The sequence below is a fragment of the Chiloscyllium plagiosum genome, chromosome 20, assembly GCF_004010195.1.
Source record: "Chiloscyllium plagiosum isolate BGI_BamShark_2017 chromosome 20, ASM401019v2, whole genome shotgun sequence".
Lineage (NCBI taxonomy): Eukaryota > Metazoa > Chordata > Chondrichthyes > Orectolobiformes > Hemiscylliidae > Chiloscyllium > Chiloscyllium plagiosum.
In genome coordinates, this window is record NC_057729.1 from 48935135 (window position 1) to 48949290 (window position 14156).

General features: G+C 41.9%; 2 protein-coding genes across 5 annotated transcripts in view; both read left to right on the forward strand.

Annotated features, from left to right (window-relative positions):
- The window catches only part of LOC122560247 (solute carrier family 13 member 3-like), a 55946-nt gene extending 55034 nt beyond the window's left edge, over positions 1 to 912 (forward strand). For all 4 annotated transcript variants that reach the window (XM_043710735.1, XM_043710738.1, XM_043710736.1 and 1 more), the window contains exon 13: positions 527 to 912. In XM_043710735.1, coding sequence (XP_043566670.1) covers positions 527 to 694 — 168 coding nt within the window. In that variant the 3' untranslated portion in view covers positions 695 to 912. The remainder of the gene's footprint in view (positions 1 to 526) is intronic.
- Positions 913 to 8899: 7987 nt separating this feature from the next.
- LOC122559967 (solute carrier family 13 member 3-like) overlaps positions 8900 to 14156 on the forward strand; it is a 59557-nt gene continuing 54300 nt past the window's right edge. The window contains exon 1 of the mRNA XM_043710075.1: positions 8900 to 9128. The gene's annotated coding sequence lies outside the window, so the exon portion shown is untranslated. The remainder of the gene's footprint in view (positions 9129 to 14156) is intronic.

Here is a 14156-nt window from a genome sequence, read left to right on the forward strand (position 1 = left end):
CCTGGTCTGGCCTACATGTGACCCTAGACCTACAGCATTGTGGTTGACTCTTAGCTGCCTCTTCATAGTTGGCGATGGGCAATAAATTCTGATAGCCATTGATAGCCAGAGGAGATCTAACATAAAATTCTAACAGGGTGATATAGCCTGGATATGGGGAGCAAGTTTTCTCTGGCTGGGTTCCCCTAGAATCAGGGGTCACAGTTTCAGGATACAGGGTAGACTATTTAGGATTGAGATGAAAAAAATTTTCTTCACCCAAAGAGTAGTGAACCTGTGGAATTCACTACCACAGAAGGGCACAGAGTAGAAGTCACTGAATGTTTTCAAGGAAGAAACATTTTTTTTTCAGATTTTAAGGGTATCAAAGAATAATGGGAGAAAGCATTGAGGTAGAGAAGCAGCTATGATCCTATTGAATGTAGAGCAGACTCAAAGGGCCGAATGGCCTACTCTTGCTTCAAGTTTCTATGTTTGTCTCATTTCTCCTTAGTCCTCTATTAATTTATTGGATTTGTCTATGCAGGTGAAGTCTGGGATCATCATGAATTTTTTGGGGATCTTTCTGCTGTTGCTGGCCATAAATACCTGGGGTCTGTATGTGTTCGAACTGTCCACTTATCCTGACTGGGCCAGAATCCACACACACAGCACCCAGAATGTCACCATGATCTCTCTGAATGGAACCATGTAATACACAACACTATGAAACATAGAGTCACAAACTTTCCAAGGTCAACGCTATAATGTTGCTAAAGCAAACCAACTGTCGAGAAATTAGATTGGGTCCAACTGTGAGGATGTGAAAAAGACCTGAACAATTCACACATGATTTTTTAAAAAAATTGCTGTATGCTAAATTAAACATTAACTTCTATGTTGGATATAAAGTCATAATAGTTTTCTTTTAAAGAAATCTTTTACAATTGTTTTCTTTTGCCTCTAATTGTACTTTACTGGGTGAATTGAAGTTAAAACATTCATGAGGAAAGAGGCATCTTCATATATTCAGTCACTGAATGGCCAGTTTCACATCAATGCTGTGCAAAGCAATGAGTTAATTTGCTTCTTTCTTAGTTCTCAATATTGTAATGCGTTAGCAAGTAGATCAAGGCTTATGGGGAGAAGGCTGGAGAGTGGGGTTGAGAAATATGTCAGCCATGATCGATTTATGGAGCAAACATGATGGGCCACGTGGCCTAATCTGCTCTTACAGCTTTTGGTCTAAGTGTCACTAAATTAAGTCTCCGCTTTTAGCAAAGTAACAAAGGAACAGTAATGGAATGCAATGCACAGAAAGGGACAGATTTTCAGCTTTGAGGTGAAAATTAAGAGTCAGGATCTTCCTTAACATTGCCATCCTGTCTCCTGTCTGGCAGTGCCCGCCAATGCCATCTTCATCCTATAACAGGCTCATGAGAGGGGGTGACTAGTTTAAAAGACCTGTCTTTCTGTTCGCTGGTATGTCAGCTCAGTTCTGAAGATGAGCATAAGCTCCCTATAGTCTTCAACTCCTCCTTCCTCAACCCATCACCAGCCACTTCTCCCTTCATCTTCCATGTTCACCCTTGTTTTTCCCATGTCGCCCTCACAATTCCATTGCCCTACTCACACCCCTCATCCATCATTCCATTAGCCCCTGATTAACCCATAATCTCTGATCCCTTCAACCAACCTCTTACATACACCAGACCCACTCATCAAGTATCCATGATAAACGAAACTCACAAACTCTCCAATAACATTTGAAAGTCTTTGAAAAGATCACAGCTTTCAAAATACAAAAGCATTAGTGGAAAACTACTCAAAAGACCATTATCTGCTGTAAAAGCTCATAAAACTATCAAAGTGGACTCAGCTTTTCCTTGACAACTATATCAACAAACTCTGCACACAAGGCAGTCAGGTGTTCATTTTGATTTTCCATTGAACAATGTATAAACCATGTCTGCCGAGTAGAATCACTTAGAGTTTTTGAACTCAACCAGAAGGATTATTGAAGTTTTAAAACAGTTTTTTTCTTTTTTCCTTTTTATCTTTTTTCCCCTCTCCCACCACCACACCCCCTCAAAACGGGTTTAATTACAGCGTGTGAAGGTAGTTCACCACCATCTGTGGATGGGCATTAAAGACTGGCCAGCCAGAATTGCCCATGTCCCATGATTGAATAAAAAGATGGTTTAGCTGAACTTCAGGCAAAAATTTAAGGCAATAGAATAATTTCATACAATCAAATCTGGATTTCATCAGTTTACAATGCAGCATTGTACTTTACCCAGTAGTTAATGTATTCTAATGCATGGGAAGACATTCCCCATTTCAACATGCTACTCTCTTTTGACAGCTTGCTAGTTTTCAGACATAACAAGCTGGCAATTAAATGATTTAATGGTCATTTAATATTTCAAAATAAAATACTCTGGTCAATCATTGCAGCAAAACCAGATATAACTTATGCTTCAGCATTTCATTATGAGATGTGAAGTATGCAATACCTGATCCTTAGAAGCTCCCACCTCCAGACCATGGCTCCTTCATGGTTTGCAACATCTGGTCATTTACATTGCCTGGCAAAGCCCTCCACGCTCCATCAAAATTGGGGACATTTAGAAATGTCCATGTCCATGGCACAAGTATGTCACATGTCACTTTCAATTGAATGGTAAATGAATTCAATTTGCATAGGTATGTTAATCATCTGTAAAGCAAGTAGAGTGGGAACAAAGCTTCTAGTTTAATCAGGTTTTCTTTCAAATTTTATTACTAGGGTCTCCTACTCTGCAGTGATACAAAAGTCTAGGTCCTTACTATGCAAATCAAATTTTACACTGCATTCATGAAAACTAGAGAGCAAATTAACCAGCAGTGGACTTTGAAGAGAACAGTATAAACAAGTTCAAGATGAAATTAATCATATTTTCAAACAGTGGGTTGAGGGATTATTGGTGGTCAGGATGTACTTATATGAGGTACATCTTTGAAAAAGGAATAGGTTTGTTATACCTTGCGGCTTATCCTTCTCTGCGAAATGATTAAATTCTTGTTTTGAGATCTTTGAGAATTCTAGAGCGACTAGAATTCTAATGAAGATCCAGTACAACTAGCGCCAATCAAGGAGTTTAGTGGCATCACATCGATAAGAGTATAAATACACTTCGCAATAAAGATCAGTCAGTCACGGGTGGAGATATGCAACAACAATGAAAAGAGTAAGCTCTACAACAACCTCGATTTACATAGCATTGTTAACAGAGAAAGATATCCCAATTGATTTCACAAAGGCATCATTTAATGGCATATTAATTGGGCCTAGTGTTCTAGGCCCAATTATCTTCAGCTGCTTGATCAATGATCTTTCCTCCATTATAAAGTTAGAAGTGGGGATGTTCACTGATGATTGCACAATGTTTAGCACCATTCACGATTCATCTAACACTGAACAGTCCGTGTTCAAATGCAGCAAGTTCTAGACAATATCCAGGTGTACGGTGACGAGTGGCAAGTAACGCTCACATCACACAATGGCAGGCAATGGCCATCTCCAATAAGAGACAATCTAATCACCATTCTTTCACATTCGATGATATTACCATCAATAAATCCCCTACTGTCAACATCCTAGGGGTTACTGTTAACCAGAGTCCAACTCAATTGGACTCACCACATAAAAACGGTGGCTGCAAGAGCAGGTCAGAGGTTAGGAATATGGTGGTGAGTAACCCAGCTCCTGACTCCCCAGAGACCATTTGTTTGTCACCACATCCACAAGCATCCACTCCCTCCACCACTGACACTGAGTAGCACCAGTGTGTAGTATCTACAGGATGCACTACAGAAATTCACCAAAGATCCTAAGGGAGCACCTTCCAAAACCCACGACCACTTCCATCTAGAAGGATAAGGGCAACAGATGCATGGAAACACCATCACCCTCAAGTTCCCCTCCAAGCCACATGTTATCCTGACTTTGAAATATATCACCATTCCTTCACTGTTGCTGGGTTAAAATCCTGGAATTCTCTCCCCAAGGGTACTATGGGTCAACCTACAGCAGGTGGGCTGCAGCGGTTCAAGAAGGCAGCTCACCACACCTTCCCAAGGGCAACTAGGGATGCGTGATAATGCTGGCACAGCCAACAACACCACATCCCACAAGTGAATAAAATAAAACTTTCAGACCAGAACGTTTTGGTTAGAAATCTGCAGGCTTTTATAAGCTGAGAAAGTCTAAGCTGTCCATTTTGTGGCTATTCATGTGAGAAGCTCCCACAGTTCTCAGGACGGAAACTGTGGCCAATCAGTAAAGTGGAGCTTAAAGATTTCATGAAGAGAGTAATTATTCTGCGCTTGAATTTCAGTAAAGTAATGGAAATAAGGTGAACACTTTCGCTGTGAATTTTAAGATTTTTCTGAACTGTCTTCTGTAAGTAGATATCTTTTTTTACAGTTTTCATTTTTGTGTAACAAATTTCCACACTATTGTTAGAGAAAATCTACATCCTCTGTAAATATGGTTTAGTGACTGACCACCACATTAACTAATTAAACAAAAAGATCTATTAAGCCAAGTTTCATTCTGACTTGTCCAGTAGCTCCATCCATTGGATTCATACAAGACAGTCATAAGATTTAAATTAGTTTAATAAGAGGCCACTACTTTTTTATCTATCTCTTTCTTTCATAATTTCCTGCAGTGTGCTTTTGTGGGGTAGAAGAATTCTCTTAGATTTGTGACCACTGACCTTTGGCAGCAGTATCTAATCTACTTGGAGATGTTTGAGCGATGAATAAAACTGTCACATCTTGCAATTGTTGGGCATTGAACTCCCTACCCTCAGCTATTATTGCAGCTCTGTACTCATAAACAAGATTAAAGCCGCTTTGTGTAGTACCCAGTGTTATTGAGATGTGTGGCATTGTGGAACCATTATGTACTGCTCTTGTAATCATGGAAAAGTTCCTCTTTTAGCTGTGAAAAGTTAATGTAACACTGGTATAGGCACAAATGAGACTTTTTAAACTCCTTTCTTACTGTAGTTACAGAGCAACAATCCTAGTTATTGATTCCAACGAGTGGGTAAGGTCAGCAAAAGTGCAGAAATGTTGGAGCATGGTATTGCACTCTCCACATTGTCCCATAAAGTAAATTCAAGTCACATCTGATATTCAGAGCAAAGAAGTAAATAGCTTTCAGCTTCCATGACCTCGAAATGCTTCACATAATTTTTGTTTGAAGTTTAGTTGAAATGTTGGAAATATAACTGCCGATTCGTCCCCACAATCAACAGAGAGACAAATGACCGGATAGCTAATCTGTCCCAATTTTGCTAGTTGAGGAGTAAATACTTGCCAGGATACCTTGCAAAAGGTCATCTATGAAATGCCATGGATTTCTTGGAATTATTTTAGACAGTCATAGAGTATTAGATTCGTACAGCATGGAAACAAACTCTTCAGTAAAACCTGGCATTCCTGATGAAGGGCTTGTACCCGAAACATCGACCGTCCTGCTCCTCGGATGCTGCCTGATCTGTTGTACTTTCCCAGCGTCACACTTATCGACTCCACTTCAGTCTAACTTGCCCACGCTGACCAAATATCCTAAATTAATCTAGAGCCATTTACCAGCATTTGGCCCATATCCCTCTAAACCCTTACCATTCATGTACGCATCTAGATGCCTTTTAGATGTTGCAATTGGTACAGCCTCCACCACTTCTTCTGATAGTTCATTCCACACACGCACCACCCTCTGTGTGAATAAAATGCCCCTTAGGTCCTTTTTAAATCTTTCACCTCTCATCTAGTGCCCTTTAGCTTTGGACTCCCACACCACAGGAAAAAAAACCTTGGCTATTCACACTATCCATGCCCTTCATGATTTTATAATCCTCTATAATATACCCCCCTCAGCCTCTGACGTTCCAGGGAAAATAGCCCCAGCCTATTTAGCCTCTCCCTATAGCTCAAACCCAACCCTGGCAACATCCTTGTAAATCTTTTTTGAACCCTTTCAATTTTCACAACACCATTCCTATAGGAGGGAGACCAGATTGAATACAGTATTTCAAATGTGGCTGCACCAATACCCTGTACAGCCGCAACATGACCTCCCAACTCCCAGACACAATGAAAACTGAAAAAAATTGCAGATGCTGTAAATCAGAAACAACAGAAATTGATAGAAAATCTTAGCAGGTCTCGTAGCATCTGTAGAGAGAAATCAGAGTTGATGTTTCAGGTTCAGTGACCCTTCCTCAGAACTAGGATAGGGTCCTTCTGAGTCAGGGTCACTCGACCCAAAATGTTAACTATGATTTCTCTCCACAGTTGCTGCCAGACCTGCTGAGCTTTTCCAGCAATTTCTGTTTTTTGTTCCTATACTCAATGCACTGACCAATAAAGGCAAGTGCACCAAATGCTTTCTTCACTATCCTGTCCATCTCCAAGGGACTATGAACCTGCAGCCCAAGATCGCTTTGTTTGGCAACACTCCCCAGGATCCTATCATTAACTGTATAAGTCCTGCTCCGGCTTGCCTTACCAAAATGCAGCATCTCACATTTATCTAAATTAAACTCCATCTGTCACTCCTCGATCCACTGGCCCATCTGATGATGGTCCCATTATATTTTGAGATAATCTTCTTTGCAGTCCACTACACCACCAATTTTGGTGTCATCTGCAAACTTACTAACCATGCCTCCCATGTTCACATCCAAATCATTTATATAGATGATGAAAAGCACGGATCCTTGCGGCACACCGCTGGTCACAGGCCTTCAATCTGAGAAACAATGCTCCACAATCACACTCTCTCTCCTACTTTCAAGCCTATTTTGTATTGAAATGGCTCTCCCTGTATTCCATGTGATGGAACCTTGCTAATCAGTCTACCATGCGGATTCTTGTCAAAGGCATTGTTGAAGTCCTTATAGCCAATATCCACCATTCTGTCTTCATCAATCTTCTTTGTCACTTCTTCAGAAACCTCAATCAAGTTTGTGAGACATGATTTCCCACGCACAAAGCCATGTTTACTATCCCTAATCAGTTCTTGTCTTTCCAAATACATGTAAGTCCTGTCACTCAGAATCCCCTCCAACAACCTGCCCACCACCGTCAGGCTCACCAGTCTATAGTTCCCTGGCATTTCATTGCCACCTTTCTTAAATAATGGCACCACTTTGGCCATCTCCCTGGCTTCTGGCACCTCACACATGGCTGCCAGTAATATAAATATCTCAGCAAGGAGCCCAGCAATCATTTCCCTAGATTCCCACAAAGTTCTGGGATACACCTGATCAGATCGCAGGGAATTATCCATTGCTGGAGGAGTCTTAGTTTCATAGCTCATTCAGCTTCTCAGACAGTGCAGCACTCCCTCAGTTCTCCTCTGAAATAGAAGCTTGGATAATGGGATTTTTTTTTCATTCTTTACTGGGATGTGAAAGTCACTGGCAAGGTTAGCAATTGTTTCCCATTCATGATTTGCCCTTGAGCCAAATGGCTTCCCTGGTCATTTCCTGAGTGAACTATATTTCTGTGGGTCTTGATGACAAATCTCATACCTATAAGGCCCCATATGACAAATTTGATATTACCTAACCAACCTGTTCAGAGATGTTATCACACACCTCTGGTTCAGATGGGACTTGAACAGAGGTCTCCTGGCTCAGAGCTAGGGACACTGCATCACAAAAGCCTCTTGTCCATTTGATGATGAAATTTTTTTTAAATCATTTATTTATTATAACACCTCTGAAGCAGATGGGACTTAAATCTGGGCTACACACCTGTATTTTTAAACCCCTGCATTTTTAAACCCCTCTCTATGGTGAATTGGCCATGCTAAATTGCCCATAGTATTAGGTGCATTAATCAGGGGTAAATGTAGGCTAGTGAGTTGGGGAATAAGTCTGGGTGGGTTACTCTTCAGAGGGTCAGTGTGGATTTATTGGGCCAAATAGCCTGTTTCCACTTTGTAGGAAATCTAATCTAATCTAATCTGATCTAATCTAATCTTGCTGAAAACTTGATATCCAAGAACGCTGAGCTGTCATTTTGCCCCTCTTTAAGCCAACTTTCTGTTACAGTAATGATATAATGCCAGCAAGTGCCTGTCTGTGCCCTCAGATCATCAGCTTTATTTGCTATACTCCTTGCATTTCCATCTATACCACTGAACTGTGTGCTGCACACATTTTAACCGTGGCTTCCATTCTCTTTCAGAATCGCTTACTAAATTCCCATCTCCTATTCTCTGCTCTGAATTTGTCCTTTTGTCCTACATGAGTCTTTGTCCTTACAAGGTTTCCATCCCCTGTCAATCCAGGAAACCTCCCTGTTAGCTTATTCACCCCAGTCCAGTTTCACTGTAGATGACCTGGCTTTTACAACATCTATCTTCCCCAGAATTGGTTCCAATATCTCAGAAATCTGACACCCATCCCTATCCACTCATTGTACAGCCTCACATTCAATTACTCAATCCTCCTGTTTTTATGCTCACCAGCATGTGGGACTGGGAATAATCTTCAAATGATGTTAAAAACCACACAACACGAGGTTATAGTCCAACAGGTTTATTTGAAAGCACTAGATTCTGAGCACTGCTCCTTCATCAGGTGGTTGTGTTCCAAAAGTTAGTGCTTCCAATTAAACCTGTTGGACTATAACCTGGTGTTGTGTGATTTTTAACTTTGTACACCCCAGTCCAACACCAGCATCTCCAAATCTTGGAATTATGATCTGACGTCACAGTGACATACCTCCTTTTGCAATCCTACCTGTAATAAAGATACAATTACCTTGACTCTGCAGCATTTTAATGCATGATTACTTTGAACTTCTGCCTGGGAACAAGGAATAACCAGAGGTCAAGCTATTTATCCAAGTTTCCTTTGAGAAGCTTCTAAGAAATCCAGCAATTTATTGCAATCATTTCCTGTAACAATGAAGAGAGTCAAACATTAATGACATTTTAATGTTCCTGGTTCTCACAAGGCTAAAATCCTACCTATGAACACAGCACACTTTGACTGTGCAGCAGTTATTCAACATGAGCTACCACAACAAAACTGCTGGGAAAATCTTTCATGAATGATTCATCTCAACCTGGGGGCCGTGTAAGTCTTTCAATTGAACCTGGAACTATAGTAATAATTGATACATCTGATGAATTTTGACCTGAAATCTCATTTCTGCTGAAAGTGGCATTTTTCATTTAAAGAGACAATGCCCCTAAATTGAGAACGACCATTTAGATTTTGCATTAAGAATAACTCAGAGCAGCAATTAGCAGCAAATAAATCAAACAACAGCTTCCAGCATCCAGACAATTCTGGTCTCCTTCCTATCGGAAAGATGTTGTGAAACTTGAAAGGGTTCAGAAAAGATTTACAAGGATGTTGCCAGGGTTGGAGGATTTGAGCTATAGGGAGAGACTGAACAGGCTGGGCTGTTTTCCCTGGAATGTTGGAGGCTGAGGGGTGACTTTATAGAGGTTTACAAAGTTATGAGGGGCATGAATAGGACAAATAGACAAAATCTTTTCCCTTGGGTTGGGGAGTCCAGAACTAGAGGGTGAGAGGGGAAAGATATAAAAGAGACCTAAGGGGCAATTTTTTTCACACAGAGGGTGGTACGTGTATGGAATGAGCTGTAAGAGGAAGTGGTGGAGGCTGGTACAATTGCAACATTTAAAAGGCATTTGGATGGGTATATGAATAGGAAGGGTTTGGAGGGATATGGGCCAGGTGCTGGCAGGTGGGAGTAGATTGGGTTGGGATATCTGGACGGGTTGGACCAAAGCATGTTTCCATGCTGTACATCTCTATGACTTTATGACTCTTTCTGCACATGTCATTAAAAGCAAGTTGAACCTGGAAGTTCATAACAAAATCCAGCAAAGCCACACCATTATTTCAGCAAGAATCCATCAGAACAGCCAGTAATTAGACTGAGCCTCCTATGTAGCAGGAGAGGTGATGGTCCAGTGATATTATCACTAAACTATTAATCCAGAGACCCAGTTCTGGGGGCCTGAGGTCAAATCTCTGCTATAGCATGTAATGGAATTTGAATTTGATGAAAAATAGGGTGGCATGGTGGCTCAGTGATTAGCACTGCTGCCTCACAGTACCAGGGAGCCAGGTTTGATTCCAGCCTCGGGTGACTGTGTGGAGTTTGCACATTCTCCCCGTGTCTGTGTGGGTTTCCTCCCACAGTCCAAAGATATGCAGGTTAGGTGAATTGGCCATGCTAAATTGCCCATAGTGTTCATGGATGTGTAGGTTAGGTGCATTAGGCAAATATAGAGTAGAGGAATGGGTCTGGGTGGGTTACTCTTCAGAGGATCAGTGTGGACTTGTTGGGCCAAAGGGCTTGTTTCCACACTGTTGGGATCCTAATTCTAAAAATCTGGACTTAGGAGTCTTATGATGACAATGAAACAATAGTCAGGGGAAAACCCCATTTGGTTCAATAATGCCCTTTGGGGAAGCAAATATCTGGCCTATGTGTGACTCCTGACTCACAGTCCTCTGAGCAATAATTAGTGGCATAGCCAGTGATGCGCACATCCTGTGGATGATTTATTTTTAAAATAATCTTGTACTGAGCAATTGGAATGTCCCTCCTGATTATTTTTGCTTCTGAATAAAATGAAACCCTTGTTAAACTGTCTGTGTGGAGTTTGCACCTTCTCCCTGTGTCTACGTGGGTTTCCTCTGGGTGCATCGGTTTCCTCCCACGGTCCAAAGATGTGCAGGTCAGGTGAATTGGCCATGGTAAATTGTCATTGTGTTCAGTGCATTAGTCAGTGGTAAATGTAGGGGAATGGGTCTGGGTGGGTTACTCTTCGGAGAGTCGGTGTGGACTTGTTGGGCCAAATGGCTTGTTTCCACACTGTAGGGAATCTAATCTAATCTAAACATGTGGGCTGCTTTGACTTACTATGCCTTAACAGGCAAAATGACAAATTTCTAAAATCGATGCCACAACCTTAATTTAATGCTGACATTAGACTGATTGCTGTTTGCTGAAAAATATCAGAGACACTGCATCAACAAAAGTTGTAAGAAACAGGATCTAGTGGAACACATCATGTTGGGTGAAGTGCAATGAAAAGTCGTAATTCCTCAGCACACAGTTTCCATGGCACTCATAACGAAAAAGTGAGGACTGCAAATGCTGGAGAGTCAGAATTGAAAAGTGTGGCACTGGAAAAGCACAGCAGGTCAGGTAGCATCCGACAAGCAGGAGAGTCGACATTTCGGGCACAGACAATTCACTAGGAAAATGTCGTGAAGGGCTTATTCCTGAAACGTCGATTCTTCTATTCCTCGGATGTTGCCTAGCCTGCTGTGCTTTTCCAGCGCCACTCTTTTCGACCCATGATGAAAAGTCGTCGACCTGAACTGAGAAGCTGATTTTCCCCATTTTTTTGGAGTTTTTTTTGAGTGAGGTTCATGGCGCCTGATCCTCGCGTTCCATACTGGCTTTTCTCATACAACATTTCGCTCTTCAACATGTTAATTCCACAATTGACCTCTCTCGCACCTACTCATCTCATGGAATTGTGTGGCTGGAGAGGAGGAACTACTCCAGGTCTCTATGCTATTGGCACCATTGGTAATGCCCAAGCGCAGACCACTTCACCTGCTACAAGTCAGGAGCTGCCTCTCACAATGTGGTTAGCTGCCATTATTACCAAAGGTATGGCCCAGGAAGGAAACCAGGGATCTAGAGGCAAAGTTGGGCAGTGTTCTTAAGTGGAGGGCCACTTGCTTCCCAATGACTGGTGAACAAGGCCCCACGCTAAGACAATCAGCAAATCTGTACTGAGATAACTGTCCAGGTCATCGCAAACTCCCTGTTTAAAAGAAATGCCCAGCCAAGCAGGGAGAAGGTTAACCATCCTCTGTGCGCCACAGGGTAAGTGTCATCATCTTCTCTCTGCTACTACCTCACGTTCACAAGGCTCCATGGCAGGCTCACACACTCTAACTGTACCACCGCACTCACATCTTACCAAAGCTCATGGACTACAACTTTCATGACTGTATGCGTCATCCACTCAACAACACTCACCCACCTCATCCTCCCAAATTACTGTAGCTGCCTGCTCTCTGAGCTTCCTACTCACTTAATAGGGACATTTCTCCTCATCTTACAGCACCATTAATAGTTCTTCTATCAACTGTATCATCCCAGTCCCTCTCTTTGCCTCAGTTCAGGACTGAAGTCTCCACAGCACCTCACTTGATGGACACAGCTGTATTTCTTAGTCTGGTTGTACCCGACCTGCAAGACTGATTGTGGCCTCTGGACTAGAAATGACGGAGGCCTTGACTGACTGTTGTCCACCTTGATCCCACTAAGGACCATCCCCTTTTGACTTTCGGGTATGGCCATTTTGTTAAAGCACATGGAGTGTATTTGCCTTGTAAGCTGTTGGCACATGCTGTAGATGTGGCATTGACATAACACTACACTACACTTCCGCTGCCTCAACTATTCAGTGCTCTGAACCATGGCAAACTGCGTGCCTCTCCCTCTGCGCTAAAAAGCAATGCAAATCACAGGTGCCATTTCCTATTTCTGTAAACAGACATGAAATAATGGAGTTCAGGTTCACAGTTCTCTGAAAGTGGACTCACAGGTGGACAGGGCAGTGAGGAAGGCTTTTGGCACACTGACTTTCATCAGTCAGGGCACTGAGTGTAGAAGTTGGGAGGTTCTGTTGCAGCTGTACAGGACGTTGGTGAGGCTGCACTTGGAGTATTGTGTTAGTTTTGGTCACCTTGCTATAAGAAGGATGTTATTAAACCAGAAAAAGTGCAGAAGAAATTTACAAGGATGTTGACAGGACTCAACAGTCTGAGTTACAGGGAGAGGTTGGACAAGCTAGGACTTATTTTTCTTTCGAGCTTCTCTTTAGAGGGAGGGTTGAATCTTATAGAAGTGTATAAGATCGTGAGAGCCATGGGATAGGGTGAATGCATTCAGTCTTTTTCCCAGAGTTGGAGAATCAAGGATTAGAGGGCATCGGTTTAAGTTTCAGGGGAACGAATAAAAAGGAACCTGAGGGGCAACTTGTTTACGCAGAGGGGGGTACCCAAATGGAATGAGCTGCCAGTGGAAGTGATTGAGGCAGGTACATTAACAACATTTAAAAGACATTTGGACAAATACATGGTTAGGAAATGTTTAGAAGGATATGAGTTAAGTGCAGGGAAATGGGGTTAGCTTGGATGGACGTTTTGGTCAGCATGAACTAGTTTGGGCCAAAGGGCCTGTCTCCATGATGTAGGACTCTATGGCTCTATGATCCTGTAAGTGACCAGAACCACAGAATCATTGCAGAACAGAGAAGTCTATTTGGTCCATTGTGTCTGTGCCAACTTTCTGCAAGAGCCACTCAATTAGTCCCACTCTCCTTCCCTTTCTCTTTCTGTTTGGCCCTTCAAATATTGCCTCTTCAGCTAATGTTCTGTTATGGACCAGACCAGAGCACCCGACCCAACCCCATCCCACCAATGTATTATAAGGAGATAGTCTAGACTCTAACTTTTATATTTATTTAAAGGCAAACGTAAGATGCTGTGTCCATCACTAAGTTTTAAGCAAAACACACTTTATTCTTACAACACGGTTAAAACACCCAAAGATGAAGAATTGACATTATCTTAGCTCTATTGAAATACTTAACAAGATAACATATGATTTAACTGCTAATCTTCAACAGTTGCAATATAGATAGCATCCCATAAACATACCGTTTGGCAAAAATGCAATTCAGCAAAACAGCAATTGTTTTTACGTGCTGTCTGTCTCCAGTCCAGAAGAAAGAAACAATCTGCACCTTTTGGTATTTTTAAGAGGAAGTCTCACCATGTAAGACTTCACTCCAGCAGAGAACTTAAGCTTTTAGCTCAGCAACGAGCAGACCTTCTCTAACAGAAAGCAAAGCTGCAAACCTTCCTGGTCTGCCTGACCCATGCTCATTCATGATTCTTTAGTTTCATAAATACCCAGCAAGAATTCAACTGCCTGTCTGGAGGAAACATTCCAACATCACTGTGCAAATACCCTTCTGCAAGAGAAAGGTTATGTTGGAGCTTTGAAAATGTTACTTAGATTAATTGATCTCA